A 25,886-nucleotide genomic window follows, 5' to 3' on the forward strand; every position below is an offset into this window, starting at 1 on the left:
CAGGAGTAGGCCATATGGCCTGTAGAGCCTGCTCCGCCATTCAACACGATCATGGCTGATCTTGGGCTTCAACTCCACTTTCCTGGCAGCTCCCCATACCCCTTGATTCCCTGAGACGCCAAGGGCTGGATTTTACAGGTTCCCACACGCCCGGCTAAAAAGTCGGCGGGAAGCCTGCCCATGATGCCAAAGGCTGCCCTGCTGTGATTTAACACTGGGAGCAGCGTTAATTGCTGTAAGGTGAGACCTCTGTCCTTTTCTCAGGCAGAAGCCCCGCCTTAGAGAGCCACCAGCCAATCAGATGGCCGAGAGATCTGCAGTCCCAGCAGCGGGCCAAGTGGGAGCAGGACTACAGGCAGTCCCATCACACCAAGGCGCCCACGTAAGTCTGGAGTCAGGGCCTCAGTGAGGAGGGTGGGGGGCAGGTGCAAGACGCCAGGAGGGAGGGTTAAAGGGGGAGATGGCCTTGAAAAGGGCAGGAGGGGGAGGTGGTGCCTCTATGGGCCCCAGGGGGCCCACAAAGGAGATCGCCCCCCCTCCTTTGTCTGATCCAGCCCACATAGCTGCTGGGTTTCCTGCATGGTATAGGCAGTTAAAATACTGGCAGTGGCGGGATGAGGCCCTTGAGTGGCCATTAATTGGCCACTTAAAGACCTCAATTGGCCCAAGGGCAGACAGGCCGCCCGACACCTCCCCCGGATGCCTGCCTGTAAACTTTCGGACAGGTTGGGGGCAGGCAGGTAGACGACATGCAGTCCATCCACTGCATCTGATGTCCCCCATCCTGCCTTCAAATGCCCCAGTGGGGGAGCATAAAATCCACCCCAAAAATCTATCTCAGCCTTAAATGTATCCAACGATTGAGCATCCACAGCCCTCTGGGGTTGGGAATTCCAAAGATTCACAACCCTTTGAGTGGAATTTATCCTCATCTCAGTCCTAAATGATCGGCCTCCTTATCCTGAGACTGCCACCCCATGTTTTAGATTCCCTAGCCAGCGAAAACAACCTCTGTGTCTGTCTACCCTCTCAAGCCCCTTCAGAATCTTGTATTTAAAATCGTACGCCACATTTTGTCTCCTATAAACTAGATGCATCTCATAGTTTAACAAATGCAAATGTTTATATTCATAAAACAAAATGTGTACAGGGTGTCTCAAATGCCCTCCTGCTGTGTTGCACAGAGAACTCATTTATAACACGGCTTTCTCATCACCAGTTGGGGCACAGCATTACTCCTCTTGCATTAAACAATCTCTAACAAATGCATTTTTTTCTGCCATGTTGTAGGTGAGATTAATTATTTGCTTGAAGGCCGGATGTGTAGCCCTATTTGAGTTTCTTCTTAAAATTAGATTAATCACTATGGAAGAAGATAACCCCCACCTCCCCCATTCCAGGTATCAGACAAGTGAACCTTCTCTGAACTACTTCTAATGCATTTATATCCTTTCTTAAATAAGGAGACCAAAACTGTACACAGTACTCTAGATGTGGTCTTACCCCAATGCCCTGTACAACTATAGAAAAACATTCCTACTTTTATATTCCATTCCCCTTACAATAAATGACAACATTCCATTAGTCTTCCTAATTGTAGCATAAGGGTCTGGTACATAAAGGGTTAATGTGGGACTGAGTATAATACCACCCACTCAGTGATGTAAGAGAGCACATGACCCACACCAAGGGGTCAGTCTAGTGTTGGACAGAACCAAGTGTACCAGCAAGCATGGAGACAGATCCTAGTTTGTACCCTTTACTGTATATTTGTAAATAGTTATGAGTCAATAAAGACTTACAGTTTACCTACGTATGACTATGAAGACTTCTTCAGATCTACCGAACTATATCCAACACCCTACAACACTAATCACTTGCTGTACCTGCATACTAACTTTTCCTGGTTCATGTATCGGGGGACACAGATCCCCCTGTACCTCAAGAGTTCTGCGATCCATCTCTATTTAAATAACATGCTGCTTTTCTATTCTTCCTGCTTAGTTCTGGACTCTCTAGCCATGGGAAACTGCCTCTCAGCATCCACTGTGTTACGCCCTAAACACAGCAGCATTCTGTGTCAGCTTGACTCAGTTGCTGGTACTCCTGCATTTGAGTTTGAAGTCAGTGGTTTCAAGTCCAGATTCAAACATGGGCACATAACTCAGGCTGACATTTCAGTGCAGCATTGCTGGAGGTGTCAGCTTTTGGATAAAGCATTAAATGGAGACTGTTTGCAGATGAATGTAAGAACAACATACAAGTACATACTGTAACCCTTTTAGTTTAGCGAAGCACTCCACAGTGCTACACTGAAATATAATCGGAAAAAAATAGTCACTTGCGTAAAGAGAGATATATTAGAACAGGTGGCGTGGCGGGACAGTGCTGGGTTGGGGGGACAGGCTTAAGAAATAGAGGGAGAGGAGGCGGCAGAAGAGTTTATGGAGAAAATTCCAGTTTGTGGGGCCCAGGCACATGGACCAACGGTGTACTGAAGGGAGGGAGAAATGCACAAAATTACAGTCAGGAGAGGCGAGAATTGCTTTTGGGGGTGGTCCAGGGTTGCAGGGCTGTTAGATGCTATGGGAGGTGGGGGGGAGCGGGTGCGGGAAGGGGGATGTGAGGCCATGAACGGATTTAAATCCGAGGGTGAGAGTTTTATATTGGAGTTATTAGGGGACCGAGAGCCAATGTAGATCCCGAGGTCAGGAAGGATTGGTGCTTGGGACTTGGCATGGGTATGCTTTGGATGAGCTGACGTTTGTGGAGAGCGGGAAGCTGGATGGGAGAGCATTGGAATTGTTGAGCCTGGAAGTGACAAAAGCAAAGATGATGCAAAAGATCCAATGGGACTATTTGAAGAATAGGGAGTTCTCCCATTGGCTGGTTCAATGCCGTTTGCAGACAAATTGTCCTCCGTGTCTGTCTACAAAACCAGCAACTACATCAAAAACAATGAATTGGTTACGAGGCACTTTGGACATTGTGAGGTCATGAAAGGTACTATATAAATGCAAGTTTGTTATCACTTCCTTAGGGGGCTGCAATTTGCACAGCACAGACAAACACAGCTAAACTACCAGGATGTCTCAATCGCTTCCCCTGTGCATAGTGATCACCAACTAAGCACCATTAATTCAGCAATAATTCAACCTGCAAAGTTGACACTGCATTGCAGGGGCTTGCTGCTTTTCTCTATGTATGACACATTCTTCAATCAGTGAGAAGTACTTGTTTTCAATGGGGAAAGAAAGTTCCTTTAGGCATTTTGCATAATTCAGATTTGGAAAGCTATTGAGGTTATTTAATCAAATGTGCAGAACTGGTGTGGCTTCACCATTGAAGCAGCTTCAGCGCGTGAGTGTTCGAGCACCAGCCCAGTTCAAGAAGTATGTCTTCCAGTTTTTAAGGAAATGTCCCAAAACATTTAGACAATGCTTGCTCAAAGGGGTCACCATTGCCAAAATAAAGCAACCCAATGATTTTGCTCATTTAAACAAATGTATTGGCCCCGACTTTGCGGCTGCAGTGATGGCAAAACTGTTAGCATTCATCGTCATTACTCTGTGAAACTGGCAGCAACTTCTGGCATCCGGACATGCGCAGTCAAACCTGGCGATCCAGAAGTTGCTGTCAGTAATATTAATCTTCGCCGGAGGGTGCACTAGCGAAGTCCTCACAGATGGAAAGCATTTAGAAATCACTGATTTGACGTGAACTTCCACTTTTCGTGCAATTAGTCCCGCTGTAAAAACCCTTGAAAATGCTGTGTCGTTGAATGTGTCACTGAGCTTTTAACAGTGTAGTAAGTCATAACTACTGTTGAACAACCTCTCTGGCCCTGAAAAACTAATTTTACAATTGTGGGATGTATGTTAAAACTTTTCCATTGTGATGGAAAATGTTCCATAAATATTTTTTTTTAAGGTTTGCTTCTGATGGTTCAACTTCTCCCTTAAACCCTGTGTTCCAATCTTTTATTTCAGTCTCTATAAAATGATACAAAGTGAAAGATGATCAGTGTTTTTTTTTATTTCCTGGTTTTCTGTCTATGAGAATTCTTCAAGGTGATTGGCTGCTTAGCCTGTTGCAGAGATTCCCTTAATTTGGAGCAGAATTAAATTAATAGGAAATCCATCGCCATACTGATCACTGAATCATTGTGTGCAACTTTCTTTGAGGTCGGCAGCGGGCACAGTCATTTCACCGCTGACCACAAAATGCAGTCCATTAACAGGATGACACCATTCAAAAATGCCTGATGGCACTTGTCTGCAAAATTAATGTTCTCTTCCTGGCAATCTCCCTCCTCAACAAACAAAACCTGATTTGTAACTGTTTCTAAGGGAACAGAAATTGAAAATATCCAATTCCGCCTCCACCCACACACCCCTGCATTATACTCAATCCTATTGGCTGGAATATAGGAACAGGAGGGCATTTGTCCCCTTGAGTCTGTTCCACCATTCACTGAGATCATGGTTGATCTATGACCCAACTTCATATACCCGCATTTGCCCCATATCCCTTAATTCTGTTAATACTCTTATCTAACAAAAATTGATCGATCTCAGATTTAAAATAAACAATTGATCTGGTATCAATTGCCATTTGTGAAAGAGAGTTTCAAACTTCTACCATCCTTTGTGTGGAGAAATATTTCCTAATTTCACTCCTGAAAGGTCTGGCCCTAGTTATTAGACTATACCTCCAAGTCCAGGACTCCCCAATCAACACAAATGGCTTCTCCTCAACTGGTCCCTTTAATATCTTGAAAACTTTGATTAAGCCATCTTCTAAAATCCAAGAAATACAATCTTCCTCCTCCTCCAGGTACCCTGCTCTAGGAGAACATTGCCATCATAGTCTTCCATTGGGTTGGTCCATAATTAAGCTTAGCAGAGTACTGCAGTGGTTTGCTGTGGCCTTCTGCAGTATGGCTGACCAGGAAACCCTCCCACTCTTTACCCACTGCCATTAGGCATATTGGAAGGATTTACAGGCCGATAATCAACCTTTGGGCCACACCTTCCATGGCCATCTAGTTCTGAAGTGCGACTTGAAGCCAGAGCCTCTGGCCCAGAAGTAGGGACACTACCACTGCACCACAAGACATCCTTAATACAACTGTAGTTTGATTAATCTCTCCCCGTAGCGTGACCGTTGGAATTCAGGTATCATTCTGAAAAATCTACATTGCACTCCCTCCCAGGCCAATATATCCTTTTCTAAGGTGTAGTAGTGTCTAGAACTGCTCAGAGTACTGCAGATGAGGTCTGATCAAGGCTAAAATGAACGTTTAGCTGACTAATTACTGAGGCATTATATTCATACTTTTCTGCTGGTTCCATAACCAAAACTGTAAACATTTACATCTTTGTATTGCTTTGTTGAAATGACCAAACTATAGACAGTTATGCTTCACTTATACAGGGCATGGTGAGACCACATCTGAAGTACTGTGTACAGTATTGGTCTCCTTATTTAAGGAAAGGTGTAAATGCGTTGGAAGCAGTTCAGAGAAGGTTTACTAGACTAATACCTGGAGTGAGCAGGCTGTCTTATGAGGAAAGGTTGGACAGGCTAGGCTTCTATCTGCTGGTATTTAAAAGAATAAGAGGCAACTTGATTGAAACATAAGATCTTGAGGGGTCTTGGCACAGTGAATGTGGAGAAGATGTTTCCTCTCATGGGAGAATCTAGAACTAGGGGCCACTGTTTAAAAATAAGGGGTCGCCCATTTAGGCCCGAACTGAGGAAATTTTTTTTTACTCTGAGGGTTGAGAGACTTTGGAACTCTCTTCCTCAAAAAGTGGTCGAGGCAAAGTCCTTGAATATCTTTAAGGCAGAGCGAGATAGATTCTTGATAAGCAAGGGGGTGAAAGGTTATCGGGGGTAGGCAGGTGGAGTTGAGGTTAAAATCAGATCAGACATGATCTTATTGAATGGCGGAGCAGGCTCGAGGGGCCGAGTGGCCTCACTCCTGCTCCTAATTCGTATGTTCGTACATAACAGGAACAAGAGGAAACACTATCAATTTCTAACTGTCTTTGGTTTCAACTAACAGTATGCAGGAAACTCTGAATTCTTGAGGCCTGAATAAAAAATGTTGTGTGAATCAAGTTATTTGTTTACTGGTAACTGACTGTAACAAGGTTTTAAAAGATAAACCTCAGCAAAGCTCATTATCTTCAATTCGAGCACCAGCCTCCAAAAGGTTTGTCCTTGAATACTTCCCTGAACAAAGGCACTTTGCCAACTCTTCTTAAAAAGGATGTTGTTTAATTTATACAAGGTGCAGACATACTTCTGGGTTACACAAAACATAGTTGTATAAGGTCCACTTTATTATACCGTTAAAGGCATGAAACACTTCGGATTGGTTCCAGGTCATGTCTACTTAAGATACTAAGTAATGTAACAAAATTGGGATTCTTGGTTGTCGGTAAGAGTAGAAAGGGTCAAATTTGGTTCAGTTGTTTAAAGTACAAGTTGCCTATGAAAATAAAATAACACTTAATTAATAGTGTTTTGTCTTTGGTCATTGATACAGTAAAAATTCTTTTAAAATGTGAAATCTCGATGCATCATCCATTCAGCTAATAACTGGAAGTTCGAATTTCTCTTTAAACTGTTCCTGGCCGCTACAGAGATCATAACAGTGGAGCCACCCTTGAGGTTAGCCATCAGAATTGTGGGGCTGTGTACACAATTGATAAAGGGGGACTGCAAAATCTCGCAGGGCACATTGGTATAAATCCATTGGCTACTGGGAATGAACACTGTCAAGGAAGAGGTGATTAAAGTTTTGCAAAAATCTCTTTCAGAAAACGACTCAGTTCTAACTGGGCCCTCGCCTATAGAACTGGATGGAGCTTAGGCACAGAGCCCTGGATAATTCAGCAAAGGGTCAAGGCTTAGGTGGCTGGGCCCAGGAACCCAGACTGGCAGTTTCGCACAGTGACAATGGAGATCTCGGAGCTCATTTGCCTTTCTGTCCTGTCCAAACTCTCTGCATTAGGAGGCGGAAATGCAGATTGAAATAATATTTTTTTTAAAAATTCCACGCAAATAATGCTTAGAAACATTTCACGAACCAACATCTTCCAATGTTACTTTTCACCCACGGATATTTGTTTTGTTTGGAAAGCAAAAGAAATGTTATTAATACTAACACTGGATAATACTAAAGGATGATGCCAAGACATACAGAACGCATTCCTCATTAGCTGTTTTTACATACGTCACTCCGTTGGAATCTGTCACTGGTCCTGTGAGCGGTTTTATTTTTTAAAATTACGTTCAGCAAATTGAAAAAGCCTTTCATCCTGTTAGAGGGCAAGTGTGGTGTTTAAATAGCGACTCAGTGCTGTTGCTCAGTTAATCCTTCCGTGGCATCGTCCTTAGTCATTTCTAAGTCATTTGTGTTAACTGCTTGGGCCGTCTTCTTGCACTGAAGACCAGAGAATGGGTTGAACCATCCCAAGGAGAAGTTTCCATCAAACGCTGCCTTCATTCCTTCCCATCCCACTTTCTTCTCCCAGGTGGGCGTTTCATTTTTGAGACGCTCAATGCCCTAGAAACAATTATGACGACACAATGTAATGGCGGCAGCAAAATCAGTTCGATGTCAATAATATCCACCAGAATATTCATCCTGACTCATCAGGACAGATGCAAGAATGCCAAATTTCAAATAAAGCAACAATTTATACTGCCTGAAAAAAGGACGCTGATTCGGCCTCATGCGGTATAAACCGTTGCTCCCTTTGAAATTTGGCACTCTTGCATCTGTCCTGAGGAGCGCATGTCTCTTTTTTCAGTAATACTCTAGATCTATACTACCAAGCGACAATAAATTATGACAAAATTCCTTCACCGAGATTATACGTGGGAACCCACTACAAAGGGCTTTCTTCAGCTGAAGAACCTTTGGAAATTTTGAAATGTATTCCCCCAATGTTTCTGTGATCTTGGTGATGGAACGTTTCAAAAATTTCCATGGGAATGTCCTTACGGTCTTTCTGCAGGAGTTTTACTCTAGACAGTATCACAGTATCTTTACAGTGCAGAAGGAGGCCATTCAGCCCATCGAGTCTGCACTGGCTTTCTGAAGGAGCATTCCACCTCTTCCTACTCCCCTGCCTTATCCCCGTAACCTTGCACCTCTTTTTTCAGGTAGATGGACAAGGCAGACAAGAGAAAGCCCAAGCCCAATATTCTCTGTCTCTTATTATCCAAATAAACACACCTCTATGCTTGAGTGAAGATGTCACAGCAGTAAGAAAATCAACAGTATGGGCCACCAAATAAACAGAGACACCCAATCTCAGTCGAACTGGCTTTAAATTACCCATTCTGTGTAATCTGCTAGAGTAGGTCAGTTTTATATTGAAAAATAAGCCTCTTTACATAAATAAGCATAATAGTTAAAGGGAGCAATTCCTTTAAATCTTTACCAATTCCAACTTTTGTAGTAATGCTTTAATGTCTGAGAATCCATTGTGAAAGGCTTAAATGAGGGGCAAGTTGTGGTAAACAAATGCTAGTTTTAAGTCATAGAATCATAGAATGGTTACAGCATGGAAGGAGAGCACTCCACCCATTGAGTCCGTGCTGGCTCATCCCACTCACTGGCCAACTCCCTGTAACCCTGCTAATTTATTCCCTGAAGGTGCTTATCCAATTTCCTTTTGAAACCCACGATTAAATCTGAAGCATTGGATTCCTCTTACAGCGCTTCATAAATGCATCCACTTTCAGGCCAAAACTGAGAAAGAAATATAACCAATTTACCACGGCATTTTCCTTCTGGATTGGGGCTTCCGTAAAATTGGAATGGAACACTAGAATGTACATTTAAGAAGAGGTTATTCCTCATTGATGTGCTTGGGGCACTTCTGCAATCTATTGAATACCTGTTCCTTCCTCCAAACATCCGAGATGTGGACACGTCTGCATTTTACATCAAGGCCATCAGGACCTTAAAACTGAGAGACAGAAAGCACCCCGCCCCCCGCCAATTCCCTTTCTTTGGAATGCGATAATTATGTCAAGGATAAAGTGAACAACCAAACTCCAGAGGACAAGGAACATTTAGTTAAATGAAGCAGATGGATATTTCACACATGTAGAACATATACCTGGATCATTAAAGGTCAAATATCAGTAAAGGTTTTGTGCAGATACCATCGCTATTCCCATGATAGGCTGCAGTGTTAAAAGACAAGAACAAAAAGTTAAAAGTTAGTTGAAGAGGGAAAAGTAAGGAAAAGGTGAGAAACAGATAGTACAGTTTTTATTCAGTAGGCTGGGCCTATCAAAATGATGGTTAGGTTATACATCAGCATTAAAGCTTAGTAAAAATGAGCAATAGATCCATTAGACTGATCCAGTATTTCCTATTCTTTATCAGTGTGGCCAACAGCTCACCTAAAGTGCTTTCCTTAACTCTCCTCCTTTTGTTACCTCAATGATTCCATTACCCCACCTAAAATCACACAGGAGACCATTCAGCCCATTATGCCTGTTCCATCTCTTTAAAAGAGTTATCCAAGCCCCACACCACTGTTGTTTCCCCTTTTTCTCCTTTTTAACTGTGTATCCAATTTCCCTTTGAAGGTTACTGTTGAAACTCACCATGTGAAACAAACAAACCCTCCTAATCTCCCCTCTAGATGTTATGTCAATTAGCTTTAAATCTCCTTACTGGTCTGCCATTGGAAACCGGTTCTCCCATCCACTTGCAAAAACCACCTCATGATTTTGTACACCTGTATCGGATCTACCCTTAACCTAGAGAATTTTATAGTAATAAATTTCATCTCTTTCAATAGAAATGGGCCTGGAAGGACCAGTGTAACTGACAAGTGGGCCAAGGACATCTTCACCAAGTTTGACAGAGAGCGCAATCGTAAGATTTCCATTTAATTATTTTCTTGAACATAAGTGATTTAAAATTGTGTCCTTTTCTCAACTCCCCTGAGTCCAAGGGGCACAGACTTGAAAGGAAATGTGAGCAACTAGTTTAGCTGTCCATTGCCAGATCTGGCTGGACCACTTAAAACCGCGCACCATTCCAGGATCACCCTCAATTGCAAAGAAAATGCCCGGCTTCTTTTCTCTCCTGCAAGCTGTCTTCTTAAGCCCCTCTCCCTGTCTCCTCCACCCTCACCTCCAACAATAAAGTGTGAGGAGCTCCTGGACTCCTTCGTCACCAAGGCCCGGATTTTTCCGTTGGCATGTGGGGGTGGGCCCGACACGTAAAATGACGCGCGATGACGTCTGGCGTGCGTCCCAACATCATCGGGCCGTCTCGCGATGTTTCGTTCGGCGGGCGTGCACCAGAGTCGGCTGTGCGCCCGCCGCTAATTGAAAGGCCTATTAAGGCCATTAACGATGTAATTAATTTCGAGTTTATGCTGCCCGTCCAAACTTATGGTTGGCGGGGAAGCTAAATGGCCAAGTGACCTTTACGTTTTTTAGGAAACCTCATCCACGAGCGGGATGAGGTTTCCTAAAGCTTTTACGAATGAAATAAAAAGTTTTTCATGAAAATATAAACATGTCCCATCTCGTGTGACTCAGTCACATGAAGGGACATGTTTCAATAAATTTTTATTATATTTATTTATGTTTTTCAAAAGTGCTTCAACCTCCCTGAGGCAGCTCCATGCCTTAGGGAGATTGAACGCACGAAAGAGCGCTAGCCCCGACTCTCCCTCCTCCCCCCGCCCGCACAGGTAACACTAGCACTACTGCTCGCATCTTACGCTGGGCGGGCCTTAATTGGCCTGCCCGCGTAAAATGGCGGCGCGGAGCCGATCGCGGGCAGTAGGCGGCTTCGCAACCACCTCCGCCCACTCCCGCCCGATGCAGAAAACATTCTGGCCTAAGACTGACACAATCTGATCAGCTGCTCTGCCACGCCCCACCCTTCCTTGAAAGTAGCAGCCTCAAAAGGTTTTCACCAAGCTGGTTGGTGCGAGTGTCTCAGAAATATTCCACGGTACTTCCCATACACGCCTGATCAATTGTTTTCTCCAGGTAATTATCCAACCCTCTCAATTTGCTGCTGCAAATCAGCTTTCAACACATGTGGCTCAGAGGATAGCACTCTTACCTCTGAGTCCGATGACTGTGGGTTCAAGTTCCATCCGTGACTTATGAGCAAAAATCTAGGCTGATGCTCCAGTTCAGTACTCAGGGAATGCTGCACTGTCTTTTGGACGAGATGTCAAACTGAGATCCCATCTGCACTCTCAGTTGGATGTGAAAGATCCCATGGCCACTATTTCGAAAAACAGTGGGGGAGTTATCCCCAGTGACCTGGTCAATATTTATCCCTTAATGAACAGTACTAAAAAAGGTTATCTGGACATATTAACATTGCTGATTGTGGGAGCTTGCTGTGTGCAAATTGGTTGCTGAGCTTCCAACATTGCAACAATGACAACACTTCAGAAGTGTTTTGGGACATCCTGTAATTGTGAAAGGTACTATATAAATGCAAGTCTTTCTTTTTCAGTCCATTGCATTCATACACACTACGCGCTTTGTAAATAAATATTCACCCGCTGTCTTCCAACTGTAAGGCTATGGCCCTTTGTAGAATCTGGGACGATGTTAAATATTTTGATGATCATCTTGCCTCTATCCTGCAGGATCTTGAATATTTCTGTAAGATCAACTCCAGTCTAAAATGATCAACTTATGCAGCCTCTCGCAATGTGTAGCTGGGTGGTCTAACAACTTGTATATATGCATGAAACGTCTCAAAGGGTCATCACAAATGGAAATAAACAGGGAAGTAGACACCAAGCCCTGGAGCAAGAGGTAAAGAATTGGAATTGGTGGAAAATGAGGGTTGAGGAAGCTTTTAAAGGAAGAAGCTTCCAGACAATTGGGTCAAGACAGCTGAAGTCACTGTCAGCCTTGCGGAGTGGGATTGGGAATGTAAGGCTGGAGCAGGTTGTACAAAAAGAGTGGCTACACTTTGGATAAGTTGGGAGCTGTAGAATGGGGAAAACGTGGATGGAAATAGGTGATTTTTGGTGATGGATAAAGAATGTGGCATTAAAAAGCTCAGTGAAGGGTTAAACTGGACACCGAGGATTTGCACAGTCCGCTTTAGTCTAGAGTGAGTGGCTGGGGAGGGGAGATGCAATCAGTGGCATTAAAGTTTATAATGAGAATGAGAAACAAAGTTTTTCACCATCCCAATATTAAGTTGCAAGAAATTGCTGCAGGAGAAGCAGAGAACCATTTAAATGGGGTGGACAGCCTCAAAGATCAGTATTTATTGATGGTCTCAGCCGGGGCTATGCCGTCAACAATATGAAACGCAAGGAGACATGGACCATTACTGCCCTCCCACTCCAACCAGGGACTTTGGGAATCTTCTTGCTGTTAAATCAGAAACTACTTCAGAGCATCTCCTGGCAGTCCTGAGGACTAAGAACATAAGGAAAAGGAGGAGTAGGCCATATGACCCATTAAGCCTGCTCTGCCACTCAATAAGATCAAAGTTGAACTTTGACATCAACTCCAATGCCCTATCCCCATGTCCCATGATTCTTTTAGTGCCTAAAAATGATAAATCTCAAATTTTCAATATACTCAAAGACTGAACATCTACAGCTCTCTGGGGTAGACAATTCCAAAAATTCACAACCCTCTGAGTGAAGAAGTTTCTCCTCATCTCAGTCCAAAATGGCCACCCTTTATCATAAGGCTATGACCCTCAGATTTAGACTCTCCAGCCAGGGAAAACAGCCTCCCAGCATCTAGCTCTTTATGAATTTTATATGTTCCAATTAAATCACCTTTCATTCTCCTAAACTCCAGAGAATATAGGCACAGTTTACTCGATCTTTCCTCACAGGACAGCCCTCTCATCCTAGGAATCAATCAACCTTTGTTACAAACCCTTTAAGGCAAGTATATTCTTCCTTAGGTAAAACAGTGTTGCCCCATATAATTGCAACGCAATTTCCAAACTGTTAAACTCCAATCCCCTTGCAATAAAGACCAATGAACCATCTGCCTTCCTAATTGCACTTGCACTTTAACTTTCTGTGATTTGTGTCCAACGACCTAAATATTCCTTCGAATACTAGCATTTACTCATCTCTCGCCTTTTAAATAAATATTCTGCTTTTCCATTCTTTCTGCCAAAGTAGATAATTTGCTATTTCCACAACTTGTACTCCACCTGCTTCCTTCTTGCCCAATCACTTAACTGGCCTGTATCACTCTGCAGCCTGTCTGTGTCCTCCTCACGGCTCACTCTCCCTACCTTTGCCATCCATGAATTGACCCGGCATAATGCAAAGGAACCTTATGCAACACACACTTTCATTCCTGTTGCTGTTAACCACTGAGCAGGCTGACACATGAAAAGGCTTACACAAGTTATCATTTTCAAATGGTCGGTCTGGAGACCTGTCTAGTACTCTCCCCATTGGCAAACTGTGTTGCAAAATCGAATACTTATTTTAACCTTGCTACTAATTATGAAATGAAGCCTACGCAAATTGCAAAACCATTTGTGCAGAACTCCTTTTGCATCATTAAGTTCATACATTATCCAACATCTATTTTGCTGTGACATATATGACGCCACTTTAGAAATCCAAGCATAGTTCAATATTTTAGAAACTGGAATAGCAGTGGACACAGCAGGAAGGTGAACAATTTCCAAAAGTCAACCTACCTGTCGAAGATGTGCATACGGTGTAGGTTGCAGAGAAATATTTAGTAAGTATTATGAGTGGAGAGCATGGCTGTACCCTGATGTGATCCTCTCTTTTATACTGATGCAGCAGGAACAGAGGAAAACAGACAGGAGGTTTAAGATATCCAGGCACAGTTGGTGAAAATAATTTAGCATCGCAGTAGGAATGAAACCATTTGTTAGAAGTGACCTCTACATCTTGAGTTTGTTTGTAAGATTGTACCACAGTGAAATGGGACTCAATAATTTGCTTCTTACTGCTTGCCCTGAAGCTCTGATGTGAAATAGGGTGTCATTTTGGAGCATGCGAAGAAAGAAAGATGGGCTTGTTAAGGAGGAATGTTGACATTTTAAATGTTTGCACAAGGACAATGTCTAATGCATCATGAGCATTGCAAAAGTTTCAAACATCAGCAATGCCTTGAGGTGCAACAAAATGTCGAGGCTGTTTAAATTTGTAAGGAAGAGCAATGATGACCTCCAAGAGGGTAGGGCAATTGCTATCACAGTGCCATTGTGAGCAAGCTAGTTGTTGGGGGGGGGGGGGGGGGGAGTAGGGGAGCAGGGGTGCACAAATCATGATAAGGCGGTCTTATGGTTCTATAGCCAAACAAGTTATATAGTAACTGACTGACTGAGGTCTGTTTTAGTTGTGCTTTGACAACAGGTTGCATCATTTTCAGAAAGCAATGCAGTAAGCTGCCTATAATGTTGGCTAATGTTCAGTGGGCAGCACTCTCACCTCAGAGTCAGAAAGCTGCAGGTTCAAGTCCCAATCCAGGACTTGAGCACAGAAATCTAGGCTGACGCTTGTGTGTTCCTGAGGGATTTCTGCACTGTTGGAGGTGCCGACTTTCAGATGAGAAATTAAATTCCAGCCCCACTTGCCCTATCAGGTGGACATATAAGATCCCTATGGCACTATTTCGAAGAAGAGCCATTCTGGTGTCCTGGCCAATATTTATCCCAGTCACCATGACTGTTGTGAACCTATGTTTTATATCGAAAATTACTGAGAATTTACTGGCTGAAATTCCCTTACTGGATTTTAAAATGATTGAGGCAACATTTCAGTGACTTGAAACTGCAGTTTCAAGATGGTTGAAAATTTGCATCACTGCACAAGACAATTCCAAAGCCATTGAGTGGAGCCAGCCTATTTAGGAAAATTCCGTCAGAGACAATTACCCTGAAGAAGTGTGAATTAACCACATCACATGAGCGATTCACAGGACATCCAGACTCAACCTTGTGGGGAACAAACAATGGATGTAATCACTTCAGGCAAAGGACTTTGGCTGAGGGAAGAACTCACCCAGCTGTAACATAATCAAATTGAAGCCATGCATTTTGAATCCACTCGCCGTGACCATATTTGGGTCACTGGTCAGTTGATGGGAGAGGATCATGTGACATGTTAGCCAACTTTTTTTTGTTTTTTTTTAAGAAACTGTTTTCTCCAGATCAGACAGAAGCAGAAAAGATGAAGTGGCAAGGCCCCCGTGTGAGTCTCCCCCCACCTCTCTCTCTCTCCATCCAACTTGCAAGCTTGAGCCATTTGTTGTTTGATTATCCACGTGCCAAAGGTAGAGATTTTTTAAAAGAAATTATCCCAGGAGTTGCTGCCTCTGGAAGAAAAGATAGATTGACCGCTAATGTTTAAATTGCCTCACCGCCGAATCCTGAGGGGCCACCAAGCTCAATCTGGATCCAGCCAAGTCATCAGTCCGCCAGATCCATGTAACTTTAATCTTTAATGGACTCTAGAATATCACTTGATCTATCCTCCCATTTTGTAATCTATTTCTCGTGTGTGAATCTGAGTGCATGCGTGTGTGAAGGTTGGAGTGTTTTTATTATTTTTCTTAGACCGGTTAAGTACAATAAATACTATCCTCTTTTTTAAAACTTACAAAAAAAACCTGTCTGTTTGTGTCTTTTACAGTCTCAGCATGTAAACAGTGAAACTCACTGAATTGGCAAGCATATCCTTTTTTTTAAAAAAACAACCTGTTGTGGCCAAACAAGGAGTGGGAAAAGAGGGGAGCCATTCGATGACTCCTCATCTGATCAGAACAATGACTAAAAGATGATTAACTGGCCATGATCACATTCCTGTTTGTGGGAGTTTGCTGTGGGCAAATTGTCTGCATTTCCTACATTACAGCAGTGACTACACTTAAAAAAAGTACTTCATTGACTATACAGTGCTTTGGCCCTGTGGTCGTGAAAGGCGCTAGAGAAATGCAAGCCTTCCTTTTTACAATGCTACAGAGTGGCGAGGAAATTTCTTTTTGGCTTCCAGAATAATTGCATAAAATGTTCTGATTTTGAAATTATTCATCTCTCACAGAAGAACAGAATTCATAACAGGACAAAATACGAGTGGTCCACTGGAAGTGGCAGACTTGATGGATCAAATGACCAGTCCTCAATTGTCCTAATGCTATCTTGGAGCCAATGAGCTTTGTGACTGGCCCAGCCTACAGCCAAGAAGTTCAGCTGCACTATTTTCTTAAAAATAAACTTGCCCAGTACAGCCTACAAGTGATGTTCTGACATGAGATCATAGTTAACAATATCTGTGACTAACAGCAGTCTACCTTTGAGGAAAAAACTTGGGTTCTTGATTTTTGGGGAGAGAAGGGACAATTTCAACACTTTCCAATCCTCCTTCACAACCCAGCTCCTGTATATGCAGCTATGGTAGGCAGATATCCTATCTGAAAGCTGTGAAATAAAACAGGTAGATCTACAATGTCACATGAAAATTCTACACCTTCAGTAAAAGTCACCAACGGAATCTCTTTTTTTAAAAATAAGCCAAACCCTAGATGAGACAACTCCACATATGAAAAGGAGACAGATGCAATAAGTAATCGTTAACAGATATTGCGGTGTAGCTATACAAAGGAAAACAAGCCTCCACAACTCTCTGGGGTAGAGAATTCCAGACATTCTCTACCCTCTAAGAGAAGGAATTCCTATGCATCTCAGTTTTAAATGAGTGCCCCTTATTCTGGAACTATGTCCCCTCGTTTGAGATTCCCCCACTAGTGGAAACATCTTCTCAACATCTAACCTGTCAAGCCCCCTCAGAATCTTGTACGTTTCAATAAGATCACCCCTCGTTCTTCTAAACGTGAATGAATAAAGGCCTAACCTGTTTAGTAGTTCTTGATAAGTCAACCCCTTCATTCCAGGGATCAGCCTAATGAATCTCTTTTGAACTGCCTCCAATGCCAGTATATCCTTTCTTAAATACGGGGACCAAAACCATACACAGTACTCCAGGTGCGGCCTCACCAACACCCTGTACAGTTGTAACAAGACTTCCCTATTTTTAAGGTCCAATCCCCTAGTAATACAGGCCAAAATTCCATTTGCCTTCTTAATTACTTGCTGCACCTGCATACTAACTTTTTGCGTTTCATGCACAAGAACACCCAGGTCCCTCTGTGCTGCACTTTTCTTTGGAGTCCCCCTTCATTTAAATAATAGTCTGCCTTTTGATTTTTCCTACCAAAGTGCATGTATGTTTCAGATGTTGGTCCTTCTGGGTCAGCATTGATAAGGGCAAATTGTTGCAAAGTCAGCTTGTCCATGGCCAGGCCAAGATGGTAGATGTGACAAACACTGCTGGCAGCCGTTGCATTTCATTGCCAGCATTTCTATTTGAAATTACCAACGTGCCTCTCCTTCCCCAAGCAACAAAGCACCACGCTGTGGGCATTTATCAGAGGGCATTGGCCCTCCAATGTTGAAGGCAGACCCCTTTAGGGCTTAGGGTACAGGTTTATGGGGCATTGGTTGAAAATAACTTAAGCTACAGCCACCTTGACACAAGCAGAAAGCATCATGAGTAAACCAATACAGACACCAGATACAGCAGGTGTCAAAAACAGAGTAAGCTGGCAGAACAAGTTAAGGTAGCTAGTGTAGAATTGCATCCCTCTAGACAATAGACCTGTAGTTAAGAGTATTATATGACTAACGAGCATCCAAGTTTAGAAGGTTTAAGCAAGGTTACCATGGCTACAGGAGTGGGAAAAGTACTGAACGGAGCAACTTTGAAGAGTTATTGTCGATACCACAACTAGCCAAGTTCTGCTATTTTTAGACAAAGCGAATAACACAATGGTGCTTTGGACACAAACACATCCTATGGCCAAAAGGAGGTAACAGAAAAGGCACAAAAAGTGAGTACACCGGTGAAAGGCAGTTTGATGAAACTGAAGAAACCAAAATTTAAATTCGGAGCCTACAATGTTTCATCCGGCAGGCTGGTTACAGGTAGGTAGTGTTTAATATGATTGATGAATCGATACAAGGCAGGGGACAAAAAAAATCTGCTAGCCTTATATTTCTTAAGGCATTAAAATCACTGACACTAGACTCTTGGAACTATTAACTAGCAAGATTAGCCAGAGCAGCAACAATGACAAGATGCACCCTGGCCACCCAAAGTCAACAGATCCCCAATAGATAGAGGAACAAGCAGTGGTAAGCAGCTAGAGGTCAGTTGTATAGCAGTGATCTGTTCAACCTTTAATGGAATAGAAGTGCCTTTACTTTTCATTAGTTCCCTAGTTTGCTTTTTTCACTGAACTATATCGAACAGATTAGCCTTGATTGCTGGTGTGACTGAAATGGTCTTAAATGTTAAGGGTCTCGGTTTCTTAATACAAAATTCCTGACACAAAAGCTGTCTTTGGTTGATGCTTTGGCAAACTGTCAACCAGTTTTGGAATATTAGTATAGCAGTAAGATATATACCTTAATTAAAAACTTTCAAAAAGGGTGCAACTCTGCATGTTGTGCACAAATTCTTCTGGGTGCAACAAAGATTTGCACCAGTGACACCACAGGTCAGGATAGAGGCCTGTAGGCAGCACTTAGTCAGCAGCTCAAGGATTGGGGTGAGGGGCAGCTGAGAGTTTGGTACACCATGTCAATGCCTCACTCCCCACATCTGCAGATGTCTCTGACCAGCAGTTCAAAAAGTGGATAGTTTCCTAAAGCAATTTGTTCCTCACCCCCTTCGCAATTTCTTCATTTATATAAATAATCTAGTCAGCTCTGGTTATTTGAAAAAGGATGCAAAACAGTGAGGTTAAGCTTTGCACTCATGGAAGACGCTCAATCTTTCTTAATCCTGTTAGCACAGCAAGCCATTTAGGCCAATTAACACTAGCTAAATCCAAACACTGCACAAATTCTTTGAAAAATGTTTTATTTAATTATTCAATAATAGCACCCAAATAACACACAGTTTTCAGATTGCATCTGAAGCAAACGTTTAGACAAACACAAATTTCCCAAGCCCCATGTTAAATGTAATTTCTTCCCCACCCCAACATACAGAGGACACAAGATTATCAGAAATAATGATCTAACTGCGTTTTTTTGGCAATGCTGTAATATAACACAAAACTTTAAACCAGTTTGATTTTATTTCTACAAAGCAAATTTAATTAGCAGCTTTAATGCAAGATTAAAAGCCTCTGATGAGTTTTGTTGACTTGATATTAAACAATGCCATACTACCAAGAGCTACACAAATATTCCTTTTCGATATTCCAGCATTGCAGGGGACAACATCCTTTATTAACAATTTTAAACATTTCCTTTTTTAAAAACAAACCCAATTGTTCACTTGAGTTCAGTTTGCACATTAAGATTTAACCTCATCATAACCCATTTCTAGAATTGCTAAACTCCTAAAACAACTAATTTCTTGGATCTTGAGTTTTAAAAGCCAGAATTCTCTCATTTAAAAAAAGAACTTGAAAATGTCTACCTTTGTTATGCACAAAATTTTTATTGCATTTAGAGTGAGAGAGAAGTAGAAGATTGAATTTCCCTAAAACCCCATTGATACACGAAGACAGTAATGATGATAATCTACTGAGCTACTCCTTTAATCCTGGCCAGTTTTAAAACAAAAACACCACATTAATTTGGGGGGGGTGGCCCCCTTTTCGAAAAGGTATACATATGCTGGGGTATAGCTCCACAGGTAATGGCTGCCCTCTGACAAGTAGCCATTTTTAAACGCGAGCCCAGAGTGCATGAGTACACTATCCAACACTGGCAGGGGCTTTACTGCAGGGCTCAACAAAAAAATAAGTGACAAGGAGCCAGCCTAATTTTCTTCTTTCCTATCTGGGGAGCTCCAGAGACCACTTTGGCTGAGGTTGACTAACTTACCACAGATCAGGCACCGAGTAAGAGATAGTCTTCACCAGTCTAGTTCAATGCCAGCCTGTGCAATGCACTTAGAAACAGCCATCGGAAAGCTCTTTTTAAAAAAATTTGCAGGATTCAAATTTTGCAAGTTTTTTGCAGCCCTGATTTTCACCCATGCATAATATCCATAAACCTGACGAAATGCATTAACTTTCAACCCAATTAAAAAGCTCCGGGGATATGAATAATGAAACAAACTGAATGAAACAGAAGCCGCTGAACAAAAGAATGCTTGATGTCGTCCTAACCACCAGCTCATCCTGAATAAAACCCTCATTAATTTCAGTCTGTACTAGGCACCATCAGATTGTGAACATGATAACATTGCTACAGGATGGCTACAAAAGTTTGCTCTTGGCAGGGCTCATTCAGGAAGCAAGGCAAACGCCATTTCCTTGGATTCCGTGTCAGAAGCCATTTCACCAATCCCAGTTTGTATAACTGGACACCAGGCTTGTCTGAGTCATGCTCGTGGACAGATGTGACAAGGGACAAGATTTCCAATAGCGTTAACTTCACAAATATTGTGGATGCTGGGTCAATTGAAATTTTCAAGACAGAGATTGATACGTTTTTGTTGGATAAGGGGTTTGGAACTGAGGTGTGTAAAATGGATATGAGGTACAGATATGCCATGAGCTACCTGAATGGTAGGATGAGAGGCTGAATGGCCTACTCACGTTCCAAATCAAGGGAGGAAAACAAAGACAGCTTGGCGGAAAAGAACATAGAAAAAGTACATAAAATGTTTTTAAAAAAAGGTCAAATGAGAGGTAGAGGGAAAGATTAAAAAACTTTTGTTTTAAAAAAAAAACTCATGTTTTTAATGCAGCTTCTGCACATCTACAAAAGCCATTTTGTTTGTGGTGTTTGGAAGACTGAATTTACCTGCTGAAAATTGTAAACAGATGAGCAAATTTGCACAGGCCTGAAAAGCATCAAGCAATAAGTAGTCTATCATTATGGAGGGAGTAGGTAGGGTTGACAGCTAAAGTTCTGAATGTATTCACTCAGTTATGTTGCCTTAACATGGTCAAGGAGGAAGATGAGGATAGGGCAGACAGAAGGAGTATAAAAATTAACACCCAATAAAAATTTAGTAATTTTAAAAAACACAAAAGAAATGCATTAATGATGTCATGTTGGCAGTCCATGTAATGATGATTTTGGCGCTTTACAAACATGGATGACCATGTAAATAAGGAACTTCAACTTATTTAATTGATTCATATCAGCAAATGTGTATGTTTACAGGACACAATGTGAAATCAATTTAAGTGGGGAAGAGCAACTCCAAACGGCATGTACCAATATCAGAGGGTATGGCCTTGCATCAAAAGCTTTTTTTTTTACAATTTAAAATTAATGACCTTCATTCTACAGGCTTTGCTGCGTTAACTGCCCTTTTAAAAGGCTAAGTGACTTCCCTTTTAAACACAGAGCATCTCTTCTTTGGTTTAATATGGACCACCCTAGAAGCCCAACTTTGGGAGGGCAAGGCCAAGGCACACCACCCTCCAAATATGGATTAAATGAACCAGAATGTTAAAAAAAATCACATTGGAGCAAATACAGAAGAAAATAAGAACAGGAAGTTAGGTTCTTGAAGGCTATGGGGTAGTGGGCAGTAAAATAAAAGCAAGCAGGGCTTCATCCCATCTGTAGTTAGCATCTTAGCCGTGCCCCATAGTACTTAATAATTACTGTAATGACACCACGTTAATAAAGGCATCAGCTTATACTTTAGTTATTGTTACAGAATGTCAAGGTATAAATCAATAAAGGCAAATCAAAAAAAGTCTTAGAAAGAGAATTAATCCAGCCCCTATTTTGAATCTTGAAGCTTCAGAAGGATGCCTGATCCTTAACAGTACTTTCAGTCAGTTGATTTTCTTCAATTTCCTTTATTTTAATTTTACAGCTACATCTGCAGTCTTTAGAAGCCTGCTTTATATCATACAATATCCAGTATAGCAGTGTAGGAGAGAAGGAAGTTCGGCATTTTACAGTTTTACTGTCCTATTATTTCGCAGAACAGAGAAGGCTGGAATAAAGTTGAACAATGGAGTGCACCTTTTCATCATCCATGCTTTAAAAAAAAACCACGTGGATCAGGAAGAATACCATCTTGTAAATAACTTATAGAGCAAGTTACGACTGGTACTTGTACAAGTAGTTGCTATTAAAGTAACCAGTTTGGATTGGATTGCTGGCCTAGGATGACTCAGACCACATACTGGTACGGGTCTACCTTCCCTTGATCTGGAGTCGCGAATGGGCTTAGCCATTCTATTGAAAATGGATGACCGAACACAGCTTTCATATTCATCCATTTTGTTTTTTTAGCCCATCTTCTCTCTTCCTTTTTCAACTGCTCTATTCCCTGGAAACAGAAATAGAACAGCTTAAATCATGTAGGTAAGATTGGGGGGGGGCGGGGAAAGGAAGGAGGACTTTTGTCTACCCACTACAAACAGAACACCAGACATACATCAATCAGCAAAGGTCACGGATATTTCAATTTAACATCCAATGATACTTTCGATTAATTTTAAAAACCCCAAATAGTTGTAGTTTACGGTATAATTTTCAACGCTTCCCCCTGCCCACCCCGCTCGTTTCCAGGCACTGCTCTTCTCCTTTGCCTTTTATCAAGTGGGCAGGCCGATGACCTGTTCCTCCTCCCCCCCCACCAGGCTTCGGCCAAATCCCCCTTCAGAAACTGGAAAAAGCAACGCAGGTAGGCTTCAAATTAACCCAACCATTCAAAAGGAACGCCTCTCCAGGTGGCTGGCTGGGACTTCGCCGCAAGGGGAAAACAATAAGGGCAACCCCCATTTCAACTATGATGCGGTACAGCCGGGCACTGAGATGCTATGCCATCAATCCAACTGTTGATCACATTTTTAAATACACATCTTTATAGAAATGATGGATTTTTCTCCTGTATTTCATCCAAGTCAATATCGTCAGTAAGTATAGCACAAACATGCCATTTACAGCATTATATAGAAAACTACTGGGAAAGAGTCTCCTATATTTTAGTATGGTTCTATTAAACTGGTACAGTGAGTGCAATAAAGCACAGAAATTTGGCAAAATGACCCTGGAACATCAAATGGCTGACTGACGCACATATCCAACAATTTGCATTTGTGGACTGCCTTAACTATTGACTCCATCTAGGCCCCTCAATTTTATACACCACAATTAAATTATTAACAGGAAGGGATGCAGCAGGGACAGCTTAAAAGATGGTCTCAATCTCAGTAAAGGAGTCTATAAGCTTCTCCATTTGTTGGAGGTGAGGGTGAAAAGGCAGGGGAGAGGAGTTTAAAGAGGCAGCTGCTGGTAGAGAAACACAGTAGGAGGTGGGGCTTTGCATTACAGAAGATACCTTTGCAATATAGAATGATCCTGGAGTAGTAAGCAGCTCTGACATTGTAGAACAGGGTCTAATAGTGCCTGATGTGGTCCACCTAGATAGGGCAGGATCTCTCTTGAGAAAGGTGGAGTAGGGCTTGGGCGGGTGATAGAGAATGCAAATTTTAAAAGGCATGCCGAGGATTGGAAATAGGTGAGGTGTTGCAAAAATAAGTCACAGCAAGTTATAAATTTATTGATAGATGCTGTTTGAAATGCTGAATAAAACTGACATCTTAAGCATTGTGGCCGCTTGTAAATGTACTCTTAAACCCTCCCACTAATTCTCAAGCTGTGGGGAAAAGACCAGCCTAATTTCTGAGGATATGCCAGTATTGTAGAGGAAATTAAAACAAAAATACAAAACAAATGATAGTGAGAAGACAGCATCAGAAGCAAAACAGCAAGGTGGAAACAACTGGCAACCATTAAACAAATGACACACACAAATAAATCCACACAGTTTATATGTCTATATTTCACTCTCAATTGCCATGCTCTTCATCATCCCCACCTCCCAAAAAATATGGGCTATTTATCTAACAATGATTGTTCTCAACTGAGTTTGAGCGGAGTGGGGATTAAAACTGGTTTTACCAAACTATTGTCATTACCTATCTACTTTCTTCATTGTCCATTCATCTCCCTACAGGAACTGCACATTAATGACATATCCTCCAGCAAGACCCGGGACCATGTGGTCCAGAGATATTTCACAGTGGGCAGCACTGCTGTAAATTAGGTTGGAAGGAGTGGCATTTTCAGCTAGGCACCTGTCTGTTCCTTCATCACATCCTAGTATGTATGCACTTAGACAGCAGCTTTAGCATCTAGAAACAACTCAAAAGGCAAATTAAATGGTATGACAGCTAATTACAAGGCGTCAACCTCATTCCCAAAAACAAGTCACCTCCTCCTGCTTGCACTGCTGGGCTAATCTCCCCTTCATTTTGCTCAACGTTGTGCAAAGAAAACATTTTGAAGGGAGATGGGTTTGCTATCACTATAGTGCTCCAAAAAGCTGGCTGAACCTTTATCTTCAGAAATATAGACTGGAATTGCACATGGAAAATATTGGACAGGAAGAGGCCAGCTGGACAATCTCATCTGCCCCGTAAACAGATATCATGCCGTAAACATTATGATTCACTCGCTGTAATGTAATCCCCTGGAAGGGGGAAAAATCCCAGATTGATATATAAAAAGAAAAGCCCATAGCTAATCAGGGGAAAAAATCTGGCAATTTCCTCCCCGTTTCTCTTGAAGTGGTCCATTACTACTAGAAAGTGGCTTAAATTCCATTAACTAACCTAAATTGATTGATTAGCCTTTAAAGAAATTAAATTGGTGGTATATTTCATTAACAGATATAACATCTTAAAATCCTCTTAATGGACTATAATCCAAGTTTAAAAAAATGCCACTGGGTTGTGCAGTGAGTTAGATTCAAACCTTTCTAGAATCTGGATTCAAAACCAGATTTATAGCATCAGAGACTCCTGTGCTGTTGACTATTGAGGTCCCACAAGAAATGCATTTGTGAAGTCTCCATCTGAGTGGGAATGGACCTATAGCAAAAAAGCTCCCTTAGTTCAACATTAATTCATAATGCCACTTAGATAGGCCCAAGGATGGGATGGCTGAGGGGGGTGAAGTGGAAAGCATGTTACAAACTACAGTGTGGATGCTTCTTGGAAGTTTGGGATCAAGCATGTTGTTGGGGCAGAGTGAAGGGAGCTTTCTCCTGGATCTGGCTGTGCTTAATGCTACCCAGGAATTCTTGTAATGCAGCACGCACACCCCTCAGCCGGATGAACTAAAAAAAAAATCCATTTCTAGATAAATTTAATGATGTGATCTTTCAGCCACCTTAGTGTAGTTTTGGAATGCGCCTTTATCAATGACACTGATTTTAAAAACTTGGGGATTTTAATGTTCATTTCAAGCAAAACAATTGGTGAAATATTATCTGACCAATCGTTTTTTTGCAAGTCAGCTGTGAACCAATTAGTTTAGGTAGGCCATTACTACTAGTATTTAAGCAGTTTGATAACAATGAGGTCATCTGCAGGCCAGAAGATCGAAGCGGCACTTTTTTTCTGAAAGCTTGACCAATATGTTGGGAGCACAACATTAAGAGAAAACCGGTCTAATATTTATTTCTAAACCTGTCTAATATTCACTTGTGCTTTGCCAAGTATCTTTTTGTAGAGCACTGAAACGCTGTCATCAGGTAGGACCACACGAAACAACTGTAGCTGACATTCAACTGTGATTCTAATCCTATAACAAATTAGCAACGTATAACCAGGGTCTCGACCAAGTTATGAAAGTCTATGAACCTATTTGGAATTCTTTGCCAATAACTAACTGTGGTTGTGGTGTGTTACAGCTCATCCAGTGAGTCAGAGTTACTCAGGCAACATACACTTTTACATGCATGTTGTAGTCTGGCTAAGGGGACTGATGGGAGAGG

At 42.0% G+C, this 25,886-nt stretch overlaps 1 protein-coding gene across 2 annotated transcripts in view; it reads right to left on the reverse strand.

Moving 5' to 3' along the window:
* Positions 1–6,329: 6,329 nt before the first annotated feature.
* The window catches only part of zdhhc3a (zDHHC palmitoyltransferase 3a), a 42,372-nt gene continuing 22,815 nt past the window's right edge, over positions 6,330–25,886 (reverse strand). Inside the window, exon 7 of one of the 2 annotated variants that reach the window (XM_078539608.1) lies at positions 6,330–7,579. In XM_078539608.1, the coding sequence (XP_078395734.1) occupies positions 7,367–7,579 (213 nt within the window). In that variant the 3' untranslated portion in view covers positions 6,330–7,366. Of the gene's footprint in view, positions 7,580–21,882; positions 22,371–25,886 lie in introns of those variants that run through there. The other variant, XM_078539609.1, reaches the window with a different exon arrangement.

The sequence above is a fragment of the Cetorhinus maximus genome, chromosome 3 (assembly GCF_964194155.1).
Source record: "Cetorhinus maximus chromosome 3, sCetMax3.hap1.1, whole genome shotgun sequence".
Taxonomy (NCBI): Eukaryota; Metazoa; Chordata; class Chondrichthyes; order Lamniformes; family Cetorhinidae; genus Cetorhinus; species Cetorhinus maximus.